This window comes from Penicillium taxi (assembly GCF_028828555.1).
Source record: "Penicillium taxi strain IBT 34144 chromosome Unknown utg000003l_segment0_segment0, whole genome shotgun sequence".
In the NCBI taxonomy this organism is placed as follows: domain Eukaryota; kingdom Fungi; phylum Ascomycota; class Eurotiomycetes; order Eurotiales; family Aspergillaceae; genus Penicillium; species Penicillium taxi.
This window is the reverse complement of record NW_026643205.1, coordinates 3,068,804-3,089,868: the sequence shown is the minus strand read 5'-3', so window position 1 is coordinate 3,089,868 and position 21,065 is coordinate 3,068,804. Positions and strand designations below refer to the sequence as shown.

Sequence of the window (21,065 nt, the reverse complement as noted above, 5' to 3'; positions counted from 1 at the left end):
CATAACAGTCTTGTGTTAATCAAAATTGTGTTTGGGAAACAACAAATGAATAGTTAGAATTGATTTGAAGCTAGGTAGTATAATTCATAAGTCTTTTTTATGAAATAGATAGTGTTCATAGTCCGTAAGCCATGAAGTAGTAAAATGTAGGATAATAATGTAATGACCATGAATTCGTGTAGAAATTCCGTCCTGAAGCCTCGAGTTCAAACACCTCGCTTGCGCTCGAACATCAGGCCGAAGATAAAACTTACGTGCATCGAAATATCACGCTGGAATTAATCACCTTAATAGTCCTTTTTGGCCTATTAAACAATTTCTTGCTGGGTGAACCCATCAGTTACTTGAGCATTCACCGTGCCAATCAGCGCAACACCTTTCGGCACGCCAATCTCTCGGATTTTAAAGCAGCCAAAAACAACCATGGTCTTGAGAGCTGGACAGCATCTCAAGATGCTTTGTGCAATCCAGTCATCAACCACTTCATTGAAGCTGATGTCAATGTATTTGAGTTTCGGGTATTGCTTTTCCTGGCTAAACACCTTTTCGAAAGCCACTCGAGAAATATGGCGGCATGATGATATGCAGATTGATTCAATCTGACTGCCTGAGTGTGCCATCAAGGCCAGTAATCCATCAGACGCAAATCCAACAGGTTCCTCTGGTCCTGCGGGGTCGGACATATCAACGTGTCGAAGAGAACTGAAGTCAACAAATTTCAAAGGTCCGTTGGCCCAATCTTTAAAGAGAGCTGCCACAGCCTTGTCTGTGCAAGTGGTATTGTTAGTGATTCGAAGCTTAGAAAGCTCCCGACAATGGCCATGAATGCTTTCAAGGACCGTGTCATCGGCAAGAACATACTCCTCCAAAGATAGAGTCTGTAAATTGGGTCCAAGCTTAGAAATGACTTCAAGAAGGGGCTCAGGCTGTGTCTCAGTCATGAGATGCAGGGACAAGTGCTGAAGATTCTTCATGGTGGAAATCGCTGATAGTGATTCGTCGCCGATTCTCCAGAGATATTTCAGCTTCAGACATTTTAGAGAGGTGCAGTTCTGGCTCAATACTGCGGTAGTTTCATCGTTGAATGCGGCATTGAGGTTCCATAACTTAAGACTTTGCAGCTGAGGGCCTAATTCGATAAAGAGATTGCGCCAGCCAGCATCCGACACAAGGTTTGGTGAATCTAAATGGAGATGCTCAAGTTTCACGTGACGATCAATCATGTAGTCGAAGATGCAATCCTTCATCGGGCTGACGAAACGAAGATTCAAATGAGTCAGATCTGGCATCAAAGCAAAAATCTTATGGTAATCGTCGGTATCAAGCTCTGACATTCCATGTTAGTATGATTACAGAGGGTTATATTTAAGAAGTGTAACACTTACGAGCACAATCGTAGATATTCAATTCCTTGTGGTCACGTCGCAGGAAAAGATCTAAATTCTTTGGGGTGATTGCTCGTCTTCTGGATAAGATCTGACTTATGCGATGCATCAGCGGTGGTGGGATATCACCAAACTCCTTCACGTCATCAATATTAACAGCGATTGTCTGTCGTATATAAATATAGTCAGCTGGTTTCAATATTACATCAGAAAACTAGAGAACATACCTTGATGCATGTTTCGACCAGACCGCGAGTGCCATTGAGGACTAATCCGTCCAGTAAGTTGCTTTGATTTGCACGACGGCTGAGGCCCGAACTTTTCTTCGTCGGCTTCTTCTTATCGCCATCTCTCTCTTTCTTAGAGCAATCCGAGCAGAGGAGGCCACCATCTGGACCCTCCTTGCTGTAAGCAGTCACCGTGAAGCGTTTGCCACAGATCGCACAGTTCCCCAACTGCCCTGGAACCGGGGCCTTTCTTTCATCTGCCATGATATTGGCCAGTCCATCGTCGAAGTCAGGATTGTCTCTGGCATTTCTGGGTGTTCCATGGAGTTGTCGGGCTTTGCGGCGGGCGAATTCCTTGCTGCTCTTGATTCTGTTGATTGCTAGGCTTCGCTTACGCTTTCGCGACTTTTCTTCCTCTTCCTCCTCTTCCTCCTCTTCCTCCTCTTCCTCCTCTTCTTCTTTCTCTTCTTCCTCCTCTTCTTCTTCCTCTTGATTTTCCCCGGTGGCTGCTTGTTCGGCTGCTCGTTCTGCTTCCTCCCGATCTGCCTCGGCGCGTGCGTCAGCGAGTCGACGTTGGTGTCGCTGTTGAATATCAGAGGCGGATATGTTGTTATCCTGGATTGAATCATTCCAATGAGCCAAATATCATAAATTATTAATTGGTAAACGTACAGCAAGAAAGTCTGTCAGGGCCGAGTGTCTGTAAAATAAAGTTAGTGTTGCAGAGCATGAATGAAAAGGAAGTGAGCATACGGCCCCCGGATATTGTTTCTATTTCCTGGTCGTCTTGCCCTATTATATGTCAGTAATGCAGTAGGTCAGAATGTAGACAGTGACAGACATTTTGATCAATTATAAAAAGAAAATGTTGGAAGTGGTAAGTTACGCGGCAGGTTCGTGTTAGCACAGAGTGGAATATTGTAAAGTTGGGTCTTTTCTTGACCGCCTTCTAGGTATCCAGCTGACAGATCCTACTGCCTGCCCACCTTTTCAAGGTAAATCGACACACCGCTTAGAAAATAGTATATAGTTGAGTATAAAGTAACGGAATATGAAGCAAAGGTAGCGTGCGTTCAAGTGAGTAAACAAGTAACGGAATTGGATGTAAAAGTAACGTGCGTTTAACATACCATTAGATGAATGGATCTATAGAGTGGGTCTTTAAGGTGTTCCAACTTTACATTATACTGCTATAGGTAACGCGACTTTCTTATCGTGGATAATTAGATAGGATATGGAGTAGATAGATCGAGATCAAGGAATTGGAACAATCGATATCAGGGTAATATTGAGGTAATCTACTAATTTTATCATAACGTTACTAGGGCTTTTTTCTTTTTTTTTCGGTTTTTCCGGTGGCAAAGATCTTTTCTTGGTTAGGAACTCACATCGTCTGCCTAGAATCATCTTTTGTCCGCCTTCCTCTCTATCTTCCACCTTCCACCTTCCACCTTCCCTTCTTTTCTCCCACGCTCATTTTCCCTCTTAACTCACTCACTTTACGTACTCACATTTAAAATTAGAAATTTTCCTCACTTTCTCTCATTTTCTAATTGTTACGTTCCTCTCGTTATCAAGATCTCCCTGACGTGCGCGGCTCTGCGGAGACACCAATTAAATCCGATCCTAGTATGCAACCCATCTTCCTTCTTCCATTTGCCCTAATTGACTCGACTAATGCCACTTTTATTTTGTTTAGGTCACCTTGATCCTCGCTCTCCTCAGCTCTGAATCTCAATACACTCATTTCCAAGATGAGAACTCGTCGGAGCATTTTCCGTCAATCGGACGACGATGAAAACTCCAGCAGCTCGACTTTCATGAATCCTTCAGCTCCCGAACCCATGAAATTTGACGGTGGACCATCCTTTTCCGCCCAGAACCGTATCATCCAAGATACCGAGGATGAGGACTCTGAGACTGTTGATCGATCATCTCAACCTGAGTCGAATGCTGCATCAAGTAATGTTCTTGTGGTAATTCCAGTCAAGAAAGATGGTTCACCAAGTGAGAGTTCGCATTATTCTGTCGAAAGTCCGTTTCCTACTAGCACCAATACTCCAGCGACTAGTGCATGTGCATCTGCTGAACCAGATAAAACGGCTACTCGACCAAGAGTGAATGTTGCAGATCGTCTTCGATTCCTACGTGATCACGAACTAAACAATCGTAACACCAGAAGCAGGAAACGAGCTTTGGAGGCTGATGATGCTTCTTTGGCTCAATCCCTTCAATTAAAAGAATATAACCAATCCCAACATCCAAAAAAGCAAAAGACTTCACTTGAATCTGCTCTGGAGCCCGGTATGGTCGACTATTCCAATACTGACCGAACACTGCTGATATACCAACTCAGATGGATGGCTGTTCACTGATTCTGATTCTGACCTTTCTGATCTGGAGGTTTCCGACCCCGAATTCGATCTGGGGGCTCCCGCTCTTGAGGTTTCCGACCCCGTGATGCCAGAACTTCAGCTGCTAGAAACCCAGCCACTATCCGAAAGCTGGGAGGAAATGAAAAAGAAACGTCGAGTAAGTGTAGTGTTAGTATCCCAGTCTCATAGACAGTGTCAGTTAACAACTCATCAGAAGCTTAATGATCGCCTGAACTTGGAGAGACACCACCCAGTGCTCAAGAACATGTGGGATGACTCGAAGACTGCTACTATTGTCCCAGTCGCAGCCGAGCAGCCACAGTCTATCACTAGAAAGTTGAAGCCCTTTCAGCTGGAAGGCTTGAACTGGATGGTGCGACAAGAGAAAACTTGCTACAAAGGTGGCCTATTAGGGGATGAAATGGGCATGGGAAAGACGATTCAAGCAGTTTCCCTGATTATGTCGGATCACCCTCAGCCTCAACCAACTCTTGTGCTCGTACCTCCAGTTGCTCTCATGCAGTGGGTTTCTGAAATCAAGGTAGCTAGTGTTGATGTTTTCTTCCTCCTCAGCTAACCATGGTTGCTAGGATTACACTGATGGCAAGTTGAAAGTCCTTGTGTACCACAATTCGGACCCGAAGGTCAAACGTCTTAAAAAGGCGGATCTTCAGAAATACGATGTGATTATGATCTCTTGTACACACCTTTATCGTCCTATCGGTGGCTATTGAGCTGACCCTGTTTCTAGACTCGAGTTTGGAATCGATGTATCGGAAACAAAACAAAGGATTCGCTCGTGAATCTGGGATGGTGAAAGCAGACAGTGAGTTTCCCCTATACATTAAGTCTATTTTAATAAAAAGGAAAATGCATGCTAATTTATGTAGGCGTCATCCATTCAGTCCACTATCACCGATTGATTCTTGATGAGGCTCATAATATCAAAGTATGCTACTGTCTCTGTCCTGTTGCCACTAGGCTTCTCTGCGTTGATAAGTATGCTAACTCTATTTAGCAACGTAACTCAAGTGTTGCCAAGGCCTGTTTCGCCGTGCAGGCTACCTATAAATGGTGTCTTTCTGGAACGCCCGTTCAAAACCGTATCGGAGAGTTCTTTTCTCTCCTTCGATTTTTGGAGATCAAACCTCATGCCAGCTACTTTTGCAAGAATTGCGATTGTACGCAACTGCAGTGGACATCCGGTGGCAAAAACGGTCTTTGTACTAATTGCAATCATTCGTATGCATTTATCTAACACACACTCATTCCAATTCTAACCCGTTTTAGGGCATTCTGTCACATCTCGATCTTCAATCGAGAAATTCTTACTCCGAGTAAGTTTTCTCTATTCTCCCCTTTGATGTACCTCATCTAAAAAATACAGTTTCTAGCGGAGATGGAGACGAGCGAAAGCAAGCGCTTGTAAAGCTCCGATCCATCACTGATCGCATCATGCTTCGACGATTGAAGCAAGATTACACCTCTACTATGGAGCTTCCTCCCAAGCGGTAAGCAGAATAGTACTTCCCCGCTCAAGTTCCAAAACTAACGAGGATTCAATCTAGTATTGTTATTCATCGTGAATTCTTTGGGGAAATTGAACAAGATTTCTCTCGCAGTATCATGAGCAGTTCAACTCGCCAATTTGATACATACGTTAGTCGGGGTGTCATGCTGAATAACTATGCAAACATCTTTGGTTTGATCATGCAGATGCGGCAAGTAGCGAATCACCCAGATCTTCTTCTCCGACGAGATGAGGCGCCGGGCATTGTTCTCGTTTGCCGCGTCTGTGACGAGCCCGCAGAAGATGCCATCCGCTCAGGATGCCGTCATGACTTCTGCCGCAAATGTGCGCAGGACTATATTGACTCCTTCGAGAAAGATGTGGTTGTGGACTGTCCACAATGTCACATTACTCTCTCCATAGATATGGAGCAGCCATCTATTGAGCAGAAGTCGGAAGAATTTGTCAAGAAGAGTTCGATTATCAATCGAATTGACATGAAGGACTGGACCTCATCGACCAAGATTGAATTACTTCTCTACGAACTTTACCTCCAACGAAAGAAGAGCCATACCCCCAAGTCCATCATTTTCTCCCAGTTCACTTCAATGCTACAACTTGTGGAGTGGCGCTTGCGCCAGGCGGGGCTCAATACGGTCATGTTGGATGGATCAATGACACCAGCACAGCGGCAGCAATCGATCGATTACTTTAAATCCAATGTTGATGTTGAGGTGTTCCTTGTCTCACTGAAGGCAGGCGGCGTAGCACTCAACTTGACTGAGGCATCCCGAGTCTTTATCGTGGACCCGTAAGTTCACATTTCTTTCTTGGTTGATCACCCTTACTAATGCGATCTATAGATGGTGGAACCCAGCTGCAGAATGGCAAAGTGCCGATCGTAGCCATCGTATCGGCCAAAATCGACCTTGTGTGATTACTCGGCTCGTCATTGAGGACTCGGTCGAGTCCCGAATGGTGCAGCTTCAAGAGAAGAAGGCCAATATGATCAGAGGAACTCTCAATAAGGATGACTCTCAATGCCTGGAGAAGCTCACTCCTGAGGATCTGCAGTTCCTCTTCCGAGGAAATTAGTCTCTTTGTGGTTCTTGTACCACTAAACCCTCCACGTCAGCTACCGTCGAAAAGTTCGACCCTCATAAAAAAAAGTCGTACTTTTACTCCCTTTTCACGACTCAACGCACATCTTTTATTGCTCTCGTTCATTTACGCCCATCTTATCACCTTTTCTACCCTTTATTCTTATGAAATCATGAATCCTGTACTTTGATATTTCGTTGTCAGCTCAAATGACAGATGTAGTTTTAAACCTCGGTTAGTTGTAGTAGTGGAATCGTCATCGTACGTAAGCCGATGGATTGTTGATCTTTAAGGCTGAAAGCTTGTCATCTTCCCACTTTCTAATCTTAGAACAAACGTGACAAACTTCCCCTGTAAAGGGAAAGATCGTAGTCAAATCGATCCCGAATCATTTTCCCCCCTCCATCTCCCTATTACTTAGTCCACCTCATACCTAAGTACGCTCTGTAGCTACCCTATGTTCTATCTCTATTCTCTCTCATCTTTCAACTTAGTTTTATCTCTGTTTATCTCTTACCACGCTGGCTATGGCAACACACACTGTTGACCGGGTCGCCCCAAAAATAGTCGAAAAGGCCGACAAGTTACAGAATAGACTCTCTATCAAAGATGACCCCTCAACACCTTCTGGTGGGTTCGATGCGACTCCTATTCCAAGTGCGCCTCCGGGCTACACGGTCAAGTTCACCTTCCACCGCGGTGATAATCTTCCCGTTGCAGACTTTGGCTGCTTTTCCTCAGACCCGTATGTATTTGGGCAACTTCAAGTCGATCTGCCCCCGCGCCACAAGCAAGATCCTCTTGTGAGCTTCCGCACTCCGACCGTTCACAAAAATCTGAATCCTATTTGGAATTGTGAATGGGTTGTCGCGAATGTACCGGCATCGGGTTTTCAACTCAAGGCATATGTGTATGACGAGGATCCGGCGAATCATGATGATAAGCTGGGAATCGCTTTCGTCAATGTCCCTGCTTTGTCAGAGAACTGGGAAGGGATCAAGGAACAATCATTCAAGGTCAAAAAGCGTTACGGTAGCAAACGTGTCTATGTCTTTACTAATGTTTCGGCATTTACAACGGGTCATCACAAGGAATCCTTCTTGATAATGAGCATCGAATGCTTGGGGAAAACACCAGGAACCGACGGCGGCCATATGTACACCGTCGGCCCTCAGTATTGGTTCAAACACCATTCTCCTATGATCGGGAGACTGACAGGTACGAAAGATTTGGTTTCAACTCAAGATGGTAGTGGCAAAGAAATCAGTCGTTACAAGTATGTCGCTTTCCCATCCCGCTCGTTTCATTTTTCTCGCTAAAAGCCTCAAACAGCTTCCAAGCTATTCAAATGCAGCTCCAAGGGCCGGTGCCGCCAGAGCTCTATCATCGATATGTCGCTTTCAGGCCTCTCATCGCAGGCATCTTTCAAGCCCGAAGTCTGCAAGGGCGAATTCTTCACAAGGCTCTCCACCACCAACACCAGAGGATCTACAACTTTGATCGCACTACCGAGAATGGACTTTTCCCCGAACCTTGTCTAGAATTTGTCCAGAAGTTCTTGGAGTTCGTCCACTATGGACAAGGTGGTCGGATCTTCACCTACGTTATTACGTTGGATGGTCAGCTTCGATTCACGGAGACAGGAAAGGAATTTGGTATTGACATGCTGAGCAAACATACAATGCACAGTGATGTGTCGATGTACATTTGTTACTCGGGAGAATTCTTTGTGCGCCGGCGCAAACACCGCCATCACCATGGCGCTCCATCACGCGAGACAGAGCACGTGATCATGGTTGAAGAAGAAGATCCATGTGAAGATACTGTGGAGCCTTCAAACGAGCCGATAGACTACGAACTCTTCATCGATAATGATAGTGGGACCTATCGTCCCAATGGCAAAAAACTCCCGCTGCTGAAGGAGTTTCTAATATCCAACTTCCCCGGTCTTCATATCACAACCTTTGACTCTCAAAATGATGCTGAGATTATGGGGCAGTACAAGGAAGAGCAGCGTGAATTTAAGAAATCCCACGGTCATCTAATGACATACCTCCAGCAGAGCAGTCTCTCGTCGCTCTCAATTTCCAGCTCGGATGAAGATGAGCTGAACGAACGAAGTGGAGCGCCCAAGCACCGAAGTAATATTGCTCAACGGGCCCATGAGATGCATGTGAAAGGACAATTCAAGCGCTGGGTTGAGGCAGATGGACATGCTGATCGCCATAAGCATCACTATACCGGACGTGAGCGAGCTGCCTCTGACGGCGAGGCCATCAGGGGCTCCAAACTACCCATCAATGATGTAACAGCCTAAATTGTCTCTCTCTCTCTCTCTCTCTCTCTCTCTCTCTCTCTCTCTCTCTCTCTCTCTCTCTCTCTTTTTTCTTCCTTTTATTGCTTTATTGAGTTCATCTGAGGTCCGATTCTCTGTCCGGTACAGAATATCACGACATTAATGATTAGAACAAGCCCGGTCGGAATGTTACCTGAGCATGTTTATTAATTAATTCCTAGTTAACTAATTATTCACTTTATCACTGCAGCTATCATTCGAGTTCATTGGACATATAATTATTACCTAGGATTAAGTCCTCGTTCATCAAGTTAAATTCGATTCATTACAAACAAGCATCTGCGCCAAGGACCATAAGCGCAGGGTTTCCTAGTTCTTTTTTATTCAAAACCAGGTTCTAGTTTGGGTCAAGAATCCGAGGCTGAAACAGACTAGAGCAATCCTGTAAGAAACAGAAATCGGGATTAAAAGGGAAAGAAACGAATACAAGGAAAAGAAAATAGAGAAATAACCTGTTACACGTACAAATAAAAACAGATAAAAAACAGATTGATAAGTTTATAGAAATCTAGTCACGAGAACAGACGAAACAAATGAGATCAGGCGCTCCACTGCCGAGAATCCACCCCAAATCTACGCGCGCGATCACAGATCCCTATAAGCTCGTCTCGACTCCACCCTTCCACCCCTCTGTAACCATCATCGTTTATTTTTCTTTTCTTTTCTGAATGACGGCTACCTTGGCTTACTCGCCTGTTCCTTTCCACTGGCCATCTGACTACTGCGCATCCTGTCGATGGCCTATTGTGGCTTTTGACCGAACTCATCGCGCTGTGACTTGATTCTACCTGCACCATCATGGGCAACATCGCCAGCCGTCTGGACGATACAGGGAGCTTGTTTATTAAAGATCAAAACAGGTGTATGATCTATCCACTGCATCATCACTCTCTTTCTTTTTCTTCGTCTCCGTCCTCTTCCACCTTCATCTAGGCTTGAACTGATGAATTATTTGCCCCCAGTCTCTATCGCATCGCTCACCATAAGCAACTCCCGACGACGCCTTCTCGTTATAACTCCTAACGCTTTCCCTGCCGTGAGATATGCTGCCAAACGAGATACGAATGATGATACTCCTATCGAATACATTCAGGTATGCGCTACTTGTGCTCGAGGTGGGAATGCCAGCGCATAGCTGACCTTGAAAATCAACAACAGGATCCCGATGTGCCCTCGTCCGCTCCGGCCCCGACTTTCTTAATACGCCTATCGAATGAAGACGAACTTATATTTAATTTTACATTCATCCTCCGTCAAACGAAGACTGGAAACGTCGCGGGTTCTACCGTTAATGGTGTCTCGAGTTCGATGCCCGAAGTGGCGGAGACCCTGCTCACGGGACTCACCTTTGCTCACGCGTCAAACTCGAAGGAACTAGATAATCTGATCACGCGAGAGTTTCATGCAAATCCAAATCTTCAGAACAACTCGAACGTTCAACTCATCGGAGATTTCTCAACGGATGGCACCCCGTCCGTCTCATTTGAATGGTCGTGGAAGTGGAAACCTCCGAAGATCTCTGAGGATAAAGGAGGCGGATGGCGCAACAGCTGTAGTCTCTTGGATTATGATCAAAGAACTAATCGCTTGAACACCCTTGCGCACTTCTCTTTCTGGGTACACAATGCGGTGCGCCCACTACCGAGTCCTTTGTTGTCGTCGCCCAACCTCGAGTTGCCCATTCCTCGCAGCCGCATGCCTTCCACCCAGTCTATATACTCTCATTTCAGTGAATTTGAACCTACCTTGTATCGAACCATATCCTCTTCGACAACTCCGCCTGAATCCGCGGATGGTGCACCTCCTTCACATCCGCCCCACCCGACTACTGCACCTCCCCCTCCTCCCTTGCCAATGGTCAAAGTGGACCTACCACATTCACGACCCGCGGATGACACATCTCTGGTGGAAGATGGACCACTATTCCGAGCCACAATGAAAGCATTGGAGCAGAAAACCGGAAACATGCGCTCAAAGATCAAAAAGGTCCTAAAGAAGGCCGAGGCTGCCCAACAAGCTCAAGCTTCTTGTAACGACGCTATGCGGGCGTTCCTCGAGTCTTTGAACGATGCGTCTACGTTTAATGCTAACGCTATCCAGCCGGCGTTAGATCACTACTTCGAAAGAATCGCCCGGCAGATTCTGATTTATGAGGAACTCAACGCTGATCAGCTGCAGAGACTCGTCATAGAACCTCTCATTAAACTATACCATAATGATATCAAGCAAGCTGAAGCGAAGAAGAAAGACTTTGACGAGGAGAGTCGCGATTATTATGCTTTTGTCAGTCGGTATTTGGGTCAACGACAGGATTCTCTCAAGGAGAAAAAGCGTGCCGAGAGTGATTCAAAGTATCAGGCTAAGCGGCGGGTCTTTGAACTGAAACGCTTCGATTATTCCTCTTTCATGCAGGATCTTCATGGTGGCCGTAAAGAGCAAGAAGTCTTGTCACATCTTACCAAGTATGCAGACTCCCAAGCAAAGAATTTCTTGGACACTGCCAAGAAAGTTGAAGACATGGTGCCACAGTTAGATGCTCTTATTCATGAAGTGGGCCAGGCAGATAAGGAATTCCAGTTCAAACGAACTGAGCGGGAGGAAAAGCGCAGAGCCTTGGAAAAGAACAGCAGCCCATACCACGAGCCAGATGTGGTGACCGGTGCACCTACTATTGGATCGTCTACTGCTGGTATCAGCTCAGCACCCCCTACTGAAAACGAACTTGGTCGAGCGGATAGCACCGGCTCTCAGCTTCGGGGGGTCATTAGCAACACTTCGTCAGTTTCGTCCCAAGCTACTGCGGGAGCTGGGATCTCATCATCTGCCCCTTCTGTCGTCACCACTACCCCTAGCTCTGCGGGTCCATCAACTCAAAATCGCTTCAAAGGCATTCGTGATCTTGAAGATCAAAATTCCCTTGGATCTGACCGCACTGCAGGACAGCTTCGGAAAGAAGGCCTCCTTTGGGCTTTGTCTCGCCCCGGTTCACACATTGATCCTAAGGGGATCAATAAACAAGCCTGGCATAAGTAAGTTCAACTCGCAAGTAAATTGGTTTGATTTCGTATTGACGGTCTATCCGCACAGGTTCTGGATTGTATTGGATCAAGGTAAACTATCAGAGTACAGTAATTGGAAACAGAAGCTAGATCTCCACATGGAACCCATTGATCTCCGAATGGCGTCAGTTCGCGAAGCTAGAAATGCAGAACGGCGTTTCTGCTTTGAAGTCATTACACCCCATTTCAAGCGCATTTATCAAGCAACTTCGGAGGAGGATATGATAAACTGGATTCGATCTATCAACAATGCACTTCAAAGCGCTGTTGAATGTCAAGGAATTCCATCGGCACCCCCATCGTCGTCCAAGAATGAGTCGTCCTCTGGTCGGGATATCGGTTCTGTTTTGACAGGCAAAAGCTCATCAGTGTCTGGTCACCATGGGCACTCGAACAGTTCGAGCACTAGTGCCAGTGCCAGTGGTGTAACCCGCCGCACAACTGTTGGAGCACGGCCCAGCTATGTCCGCAACGATGGTATCAACTTTGAGGAAAATCCTTCGCAACTTCTTCAGGTAGTACGCGATGCAGACGAGGGAAATAATTGGTGTGCCGATTGCGGGTCCTCTTCAAAGGTCGAGTGGGTGTCCATAAACCTCGGAATTATACTGTGCATCGAGTGCAGTGGCATACATCGTTCTTTGGGAACACATATCTCCAAAATTCGGTCTCTCACACTAGATGTGCATTCCTTCTCGAATGATATTGTGGAGATTCTCTTGCAGATTGGCAACCGTGTCAGCAATATGATCTGGGAAGCGAATTTAGACCAAACTATCAAGCCGACCGCAGGTTCTACGCGAGAGCAACGACTGAAGTTCATCACGGCCAAATATGTTGATCGATTGTATGTCGAGCAACTGCCATCCTCGCAGTCCCGCTTTGCGAACCCTGATGAGACTCTCCTTGCGTCGATCAAGAAGAATGATATTCAGGGAGTCCTCTACGGAATTTCTCTGCGAGCCAATGTGAACGTTCCCGATCGTTCCAGGAACACGCATGCCGTGTTCCTCGCACTTGCTGCTGCAGACCCTGCCTCTCCGGGATCGACTCCCACCACATCCACCAGCCTCTCCGCTCGCTCTAGCCCAAAGGCGATCCCCTTTCCCATTGCTGAACTGCTGGTCCAGAACGGCGCGGATATTCCCCCACAACCACCGTCAATTCCCCTCTCCCCTGCAGCTAAGCTTTATCTAAATCAGCGGGTTGCTCGAAACGGTGCTTTCTCAGGCCCCTCCCCATCCCCAAACGCTGGGAAATCTGTCCCAAATGACACCCTTGGCTCTCTCCCCACTATTCGCTCGATGAGCAGAGATGGCTCTACTTCGTCCGGCTACGCTTCTAGCCCTTTGGAATCTAAAGAGAAAGAGAAACTCTCCAAGCGAGGAAGTGCCGGTGCCCGCTTCGCCGGAAAGGTGGCATCCCTTGGCATTGACAGATAATTTTCAGCTTATTGGATATAATACTATGACTTCCTAATTGTATCTATTAATGAGATCCGTGCATGAACCCCCCTCATTCTGATGACTCTTGTGTTTTGCTTCGTTTTTTGTTCTTTCAACCCCTCATTGGCGGTCTGCTTATCTTTTCATCCTTGTTTTCCTTGGTTCTCACGTCTTCACTGACCGTATCTTACTTTGGCTTTTTCATGAGACTTGTGATACCTGGCAGGTTTAGGTGTTCCTGCACTATTTAATTTCTCTCTTCTTCATCCAATAGCGTTGATAGCTTGCTGTGTATCAGTTGTCTCAGCAACGCTTATCATTTTTATATTTCAACCTTGGACGCTTTTGATGTGTATCTAATCCAATAGTCGAAAGTACATACATACCTTCTATCGTATGCTTCATAAATAGCAGGGTATCTTGAAAACTCAACCTTCAAATGAAGATAAGTCATGGAACCTTGGGAAGCCCAGCGGGTTTACAGGTCAAAGTGCAACGCCGAAATAGAAGACCCAATGCCCCAGCGCTAAACTATCGACCTATGTGGCTCATAAGACCAATCAAGCCCCGTGCGATGTGGTACAGGCAGTGTATGCTCTTCAGCCATTTTCCACTAAAGGCTAGACTCGTGCATGGAGTGTGAAGATCCGAAGTTCGAACTATGCATACTATACATTCCGTACCTTCAACGTAGGAAGGAGATGTGGTGTCAAGTATAATTAGATCTTTTGAATTATTTAAACATGACATAGCTATGTCAATTGAGATCATAGTACATATTAGTATCTGATCTCCATGAAGATCTTGTTTCTAAAAAAAAAAAAAGAGACGATTTTTGCATCGAATGATTCAATTGATGAAAGTGGCTTGCTTCAATGTTGTCAGGAACGACATGCGATATATATGACGTCATGGCATTCCACATGACAATATGGCGCTTGAGGCTTGACCGATTACATACTACTAGGTAGTATGATATCAGATGGAGTATGTAGATAGTAGAAACTGGGCATAGTTTAAAGAATTAGATACCTAGGTAATCAGTACTTATAAATTTTATTACGGAGCGATTCAGTGATCAATTACGCGTCTAGTCACATACATCGAGACGAAGAGTGTAATCATCTAATACCGGTAAGAATACTGCCAGGGCGATAAACGGTTGATAGAAGTATAAGGATCACATGACATGGAGAATTCGGTTTCAAGATGTCCATTGAGTACGGAGAACTGCATAAAAGATCCAAGTACAGAGTACATTCTAGAATTCAGTAGACTACATTAGTATCTATACAGTAGTTAAATATGTTCGTCACCTTTGCCTTAAAACCACTTATATATGATCTACTACTATGTACTATAAGCCGCGTAACCTAAACCCTAAGCCTTACTCATTCTCCCAAGCCACAGTGGCACAGTGACATGTGATTGCCACTCTAAATTCTGATCAAATACCAATATTCTCTAGGGAGTAACTATAGTAATGAAGAAATACGTCGTATACACAAGTACTGCTAAAACTGGCTCTTATTGGCTGGGATGCAATCCCGAAGATAACTTCGCAAGTGGGTCACTTAAAACGCCAACTTCCTTCCTACTTGACCCACAACCCACTGCAAATCAACCTCATTACCCAAACGATATTCCAGTTTATAATTCGATCTGAAAGTTTGAATTTGATTGGAAACACATTTTAGTATCCATATACTCCAAGGGGGTCCCTCAATTTCAGTCATGGCCATCCGGTCAACTCTATTTACGAGAAGAGGTCAGAATATACACTTGCAGCGGGTTCTCCCCGTTACCGACAGAATGGTCTGATGGACTTGCTTGGGCCCGTCGGATTTTCTAATACTCAAAATTTTGGTATTGCACCTACATGACTCGACTCGGAATACCTCCGGTCCCTCCCTTTTATTTTATTATTATTTTATTTTGGGTGATGGATCTCAACATGCTATGTCCAAATCGGGCAGCAGCTTGGACCCGGACCACCGATGATAGTTATTGGTAGAAAATACTGATCGAATCTAGTGGGACCTAGTGGGAGTGTACCGTGGACCTAATACCTATATGCATATAATATTAATAGTCTGTAGATACTGACTACTAAGTAGATTCTAGGCATTGTACCATATCCACTTTTCCCGAACCTCTGCCTTACACCCCTGACAGTGGCAAACCTGGCCCTTCAAGCCACAAGCCACGGTTTATGTCGTATTGGGTTTAATCCATTTTTCTGTTCCCGTGGCTTTTCTTGCGTATTCTTCGCCACTAACTGTATGAATACAGTTCATGATTGGATAGACTGGTTTCAACGACCCGAATTGACATGACTCTCTCAGATATATGGGCCGGTCAAGCCTCAAGCCTCAATCCTTGACTACATATTTACTTATTAAAGTTAGTCTGCCGATATCATCGACATATCTTCAGTGATTTCTCTTCTCCTCGAGTGGCACTACCTCCAGAGCTGCATGAGCCGCTTAATGTCCTAGGATTTGATTTGAAAGTGGCCCTTGTCAGCTCCACTTGAGGACAAGCATTTGTCACTGCAGAGTCATTTCGAAAATTTCTACTGTCATAACATATGTGGCGTCCTTCTTCAGTTTTAATACTTAATTGGGACCAAACACCGACACAATTCGGCATGCTCAACGGCACAAAGACCGGTGAATAGACCCACCAGCTACTCCTACTTGAACTATACATTCCTCCTCCCCCACACGCTTCTTTCATATTTGCCTCTGGATCATCTTAATCCTTTTCCGCAGAAATTTGATGCAACTGTGATCACCATCTCAGCCCATTGCCTTGCCAAGCTTAGGCGTCGTCTTCAATCCGCCACTCTTTTTATAACATCAGGAACGTAGCACATCTAGATCATTGGATATTATTCAGCGGATCTTTTTGTTTCTCTGCTGCCTTCGTCCAAGTCTCTACGGAGAGGTATATACAGGCAAGGCCCTGTTCCCTGTCGCTGCCGTTAGGTACTTTTTTCGACCCATTTTAGCAGCAAGTACCTAGGTAAGTGTTTTTTGTTGCTCACACAGTTTACACTTGAAGTCGACTTGACACGTAGTAAGCTGGGGCCACCTTCGTAACGAGCTAGTTACTATGTGCGCCCAAGGCACCTAATTAAAACGTTCAGCTCACTAATTAGGAATAGACAGGACAACTTTATTGCCCGTGTTCCCGTGTTCCCGTGTCTGTGTGTGTCCGTGTCCCCGAGTCCAGACTGTTCAGGTATGTTCTTAGCAAAGCTATCTCCTTCCTATATGATTCACCCCCATTGGCGGATTGGCTTTCCTTTTCCTCAAGTTTCGCTTGCCCTTCGGCCTTTGTCCCCACTCCTTTTGCCCTTTAAACAATTTTGAAATGAAGAATTATGTACTATTCACAACCTGGGAACTTCCAAGGTTCATTGAGCATATCAGTTCTTGTTCTGCACTCATCACGAACCTTCAGACTGATTCCAATCTTGTTGCTATACTTGATTTCATGTCTCTTTCCATGGTATAGATCGTTTTTTTTTCTCTTACCGAGATGAGGTACATTAGTGGCTTTCCCAAGTCAGCGGTGCCCTACCTAAGCGCAGGCGATACACAGACTCTGCCAGGTGTACCATCTCACCACTTCACATCTACCTTCATCTATTGCCCCCTTCCTTTCCATTCTTTTCATTCTTCCCTTCTTTCTTTGCCCTATATCCCCTTCTAATCCATCTTATGCTTAACTTGTCTACAATTTCCTTCAGTGCTTTCAGGCTATCGTTTTTTCATGTTTTGGCTCATACTGCTTTACCGGATCCCATTCTATGAACTCTCATTGACCTTTTAATTTATTTTAGATCTAGTTACTCCTCAGCCAACGCTTGATATTTTTCCGATATTGGGATTATTGCCATTAGAGTGATTCACTACCTTGTTTAGAGGGCCCAGTTCCAAGTGGTCTGTCTCACGAAATCTCCATAATTTTCCAATTGTCAGAAAGGTAAGTAGAAATCGTGTGTATATAAAACCTTTCAATCTCTAACTAATCATTGCCTTGACAAAGAGCTATCTTCATCCTTTCAATCTCTCTGATCACGACCGCGCTCCATGGGCGATGATCCCTCATTCACAGTCAACTCAATCCGAGGGGCAAAAGAAACATCTCCAGGGTCAGAACCAGTCCTGCAGCCAACTCAATTAATTAGTAAGTTCCTCACCGGTTCACTGGTTCAGGAGATCAAAATCATTGATTCGGTACATGACAACAGGTAATAATTTTGTCAATCAACACGTGCGATCAACACAGGTCAACCCTAACCCAGTCTCTATCGGCTTTGAAGGAAATGGACAATATCCGTCCTTGTCACATTTTAATATGAGCAACATGGGATTTTATGTATTACCCAATCCCCATTCACCTCCATTACACCATTATTCGAACCATGCACAAGGGAATGGGTACCCAAATCAGGCCACTGGCCAGTATAATGGGCAGAACGCAGGGGGAATACAATACGGCGTTCCATTTGCACCGGCTTATGCACATTATCCAATTCCCCAGCACTCGCCAATTCAACATGGTCACTCTTCTCAATATGCTGCCAACCAATCGATACAAAGTATGAGAGGGGCTCAGACACCTTCTTATCAGGCAGGTTATTATCTCCCTCCAGCGTACACTGCCAATTACGGGCATGGAACACATACGGCTAGTCAATTACCACAACAATCCCGTACTCCAGTTTCTTCTGGCCGTCGTTCATCCGCAACGGTCAATACAAACTCTAAAAAGGCGGAAACAGACAAGCGAGCTTCTGAGGAAAGTTACGATGTATCGATCGTGGACGGGTCTAATCCTCCAAAGCCGGCACATGGCCCATCGCATGGTATGTTCATTCTACAATGAACTCTTAAACGTTTGATATTTGCTCACCTATTTTGCTTAGAACCTAGTTCTCTCGCTCCGTCAATCTCATCACCGAGCAATCTACGATGGCCTCCACGGAAACCTAAACAGTCCGGCCACGCCTTATGGGTTGGAAACTTACCTGCCGAAGCAAATGTGATAGATCTTAAGGATCATTTTTCACAAGACGCAACTGATGACATTGAGAGTGTGTTTCTCATCTCGAAGAGTAACTGTGCATTTGTGAATTACAAGTCGGCGACTGCCAGCACTGCTGCATTAGCGAGATTTCATGATTCTAGATTCCAAGGTGTTCGCCTTGTGTGTCGATTACGGAAGGGATTTTCAGTGCCGGGATCTGGTCTCTCGCTAGCAATTTCTCCCAGGTCGCGAACTAACGAATATACGGCGGTCATTCCAAACGGTGAAAAACGGGATCTGGCCGAGGGTCCCTCTCCCTCACTCGAGAGGGGCTCTCGTTCTTCAGATCGATATTTTGTCGTGAAAAGCCTGACAGTAGATGACCTTGAATTCAGCAGGCAGAGTGGTATCTGGGCCACTCAGGCACACAATGAGATCAACCTTAATAATGCTTTCGAGGTGAGTTCAAAAATTTTCCTTTATTTACAACCTACACTTTGTCTAATATTGGGCTGCAGGCCACTGATAATGTATATTTGATATTTTCAGCGAATAAATCAGGAGAGTACTTTGGGTATGCTCGCATGTTGTCTCCGATCAGGGACAACGAAGAGCTTGCTCTGGAAGTGCCACCACGTCTAGAGCGTGTACCGGGGACAACAGATGAAATGAAGACGATCCCCACTGCAGCCACCTCAACGGCTCCCAAGGGACGTATTATTGATGACTCTACCCGTGGCACCATCTTCTGGGAAGTCGAGTCCTCCGAGGATGAGAATGACGATGCCCGGAGTGAAAAAAGCACGGACATCACACCCGAAGAGACTGAGCCTCAAGGACAATACATTGGGAATCCATTTCGTATACAATGGCTCTCTACTGAACGAGTGCCCTTCCATCGGACACGCGGCCTCCGCAACCCTTGGAATGCCAATCGAGAAGTCAAGATTGCTCGTGACGGGACCGAAATAGAGCCGACTATCGGCCGAAACCTGATTCAGTTGTTCCACCAGGCCTCAACTTAAGAAGTGCCCATAGGTTCAATGTTGAAGAACTCTGAACTTGTTGGGGGAGGTTGTTGAATGGGAAGCAGAGCTGAGTTCAAAATACGGGAAACAAGTAATATCGTATGTCAATTTCTCTTTTCTAACACTATCAATTGGTTTCATATAAGGAAGTCTTCTAGTTCGGGATTATAGAGAGTGATGGCCAGATAGAAGATATAATAAATACTATACAGAAATGTCCCAAATCGGGTCACGGTAAGAGGAACTGACCAGTCAGAAAGGATGATCAACATCGATAGCATCATCACTCTAATCAACCAATTAAGAAGTGGCGTTACCCCAGAATATCCGTTTAGTCTTTTATTCTTAATTTCTTATTTCCATCTCGTGTTTCTGTTTCCCTTTAGTGGTGCCACACTTTCTTCATCTTCCCCTCAATTTCATTTCATTTCACTACTTCTACTACTTATTCATCCCCTCCATCTCCCCTCACCTATCATCTTCCACACCTTCCATAATTCTCACCCATCCTTATCCTTGCAAGGCTTCTTCCCCGCCTTTTACTACCCTTTCTTCAGTTCATGAAGGGGGCGGCGAGTCCGTCCAATTTGCCCATTTCTTTCCAATTCACCTCTCCAAATTAGCTCCTGAACTTCTTAACTGTACCTCCCTCCATCATGTCCAACGACCGCAGATCCTCCCCTATCACTGTCCCTGAGTCAGTTGCTCATCCTCGACGTGGTTCATTCGCCTCTAGCCTCCCTTTCACCGACCTTTTCTCTAAGCAGAACAATCAAGCTGCCAAGGAAAATGTCAGTAATCAGACAAATCAACGGCGAGTGTCCATTACCACATTAGGCTTGTCCGGTTCACCTACCCAGCCTTCTGCCCTCGGTTTCGGAAACCAAGCCCTCCGCCGAGGCAGCCTGTCCAGCTCTTGGGGCTCCGGGGCTCAAAATGAAGATATCCTTGGTGAGGATACGGATGGCCCCGCAGGTGTCACACCTAGCTCGCCCTTCGCTCGTCGAGTCTCTTTTGGTGCACAGGCACTTCGTGATGCCCGTAGTGGAAGCATAGGCAATGGTAGATACCCCCTAGCCTTTCAATGGAAGGGGCCCGCCGAGTCGTTCCATCGGTCGACTCGGGTGTCTCTGTCCGATCTCCTGCTGCAAGTACCTCAGCTTCTCCTCAGGATAAGAGATCTAACATAAGTCGCTTACCAGGCGAAGGTTTCAACTGGTCTGAGGCCCTCCGCTCCCGTGCTGAGCGTGCCCCATCTATTTCAGGCCAGGCTCACTCCCCGCAAAACCACGCCCGCCAGTCGAGCCAATCCAGCTACCAACGTGCTGCCTCTATTGCCGTCATGGAGCAACCCCCAAATCACGAAATCCATAAACATCCGAAACATAATAGCAAGCCTGATTACTTTCAAGAGAAAATCTTGCGAGGTGATTTCATGGACTAGTCCTTTTCATTTGCTTCAGAGCACCCTCCCTTTTTATGCGCCATTCCAACAAATTGCTTCGTAAATTTGCCATTTTCCTTCGAGTTCTTATCTCC

At 45.6% G+C, this 21,065-nt stretch overlaps 6 protein-coding genes across 6 annotated transcripts; 5 read left to right on the top strand and 1 right to left on the bottom strand.

Annotated features, from left to right (window-relative positions):
• Window positions 1-308: 308 nt before the first annotated feature.
• On the bottom strand, window positions 309-2,455 carry rad7 (uncharacterized protein; the record flags this gene model as incomplete). The annotated part of the gene is made up of 4 exons (XM_057207232.1): window positions 309-1,327; window positions 1,386-1,551; window positions 1,613-2,227; window positions 2,450-2,455. 4 exons carry the CDS (start codon window positions 2,453-2,455, stop codon window positions 309-311), a joined length of 1,806 nt encoding a protein of 601 aa, XP_057064912.1.
• A 911-nt stretch (window positions 2,456-3,366) lies between these two features.
• Window positions 3,367-6,592, top strand: N7495_004580 (DNA repair protein RAD16; the record flags this gene model as incomplete). Its single annotated transcript, XM_057207231.1, has 11 exons — window positions 3,367-3,916; window positions 3,969-4,144; window positions 4,202-4,528; window positions 4,578-4,686; window positions 4,739-4,813; window positions 4,878-4,936; window positions 5,006-5,229; window positions 5,278-5,324; window positions 5,375-5,498; window positions 5,556-6,308; window positions 6,361-6,592. The coding sequence occupies 11 exons, from the start codon at window positions 3,367-3,369 to the stop codon at window positions 6,590-6,592; spliced, it is 2,676 nt and encodes an 891-aa protein (XP_057064911.1).
• Window positions 6,593-7,125: 533 nt separating this feature from the next.
• N7495_004579 (C2 domain protein) lies at window positions 7,126-8,915 on the top strand (the record flags this gene model as incomplete). Its single annotated transcript, XM_057207230.1, has 2 exons — window positions 7,126-7,874; window positions 7,931-8,915. 2 exons carry the CDS (start codon window positions 7,126-7,128, stop codon window positions 8,913-8,915), a joined length of 1,734 nt encoding a protein of 577 aa, XP_057064910.1.
• Window positions 8,916-9,752: 837 nt separating this feature from the next.
• On the top strand, window positions 9,753-13,455 carry N7495_004578 (putative ARF GTPase activator (Csx2); the record flags this gene model as incomplete). The annotated part of the gene is made up of 4 exons (XM_057207229.1): window positions 9,753-9,816; window positions 9,917-10,047; window positions 10,113-11,983; window positions 12,042-13,455. The coding sequence occupies 4 exons, from the start codon at window positions 9,753-9,755 to the stop codon at window positions 13,453-13,455; spliced, it is 3,480 nt and encodes a 1,159-aa protein (XP_057064909.1).
• Window positions 13,456-17,721: 4,266 nt separating this feature from the next.
• Window positions 17,722-19,523, top strand: N7495_004577 (putative YT521-B-like splicing factor; the record flags this gene model as incomplete). Its single annotated transcript, XM_057207228.1, has 3 exons — window positions 17,722-18,337; window positions 18,398-18,957; window positions 19,017-19,523. Coding segments are annotated over 3 exons (1,683 nt in total), but the record flags the coding sequence as incomplete, so codon positions are not given.
• Window positions 19,524-20,182: 659 nt separating this feature from the next.
• On the top strand, window positions 20,183-20,970 carry N7495_004576 (uncharacterized protein; the record flags this gene model as incomplete). The annotated part of the gene is made up of 2 exons (XM_057207227.1): window positions 20,183-20,588; window positions 20,729-20,970. The coding sequence occupies 2 exons, from the start codon at window positions 20,183-20,185 to the stop codon at window positions 20,968-20,970; spliced, it is 648 nt and encodes a 215-aa protein (XP_057064907.1).
• Between the last annotated feature and the right edge of the window lie 95 nt (window positions 20,971-21,065).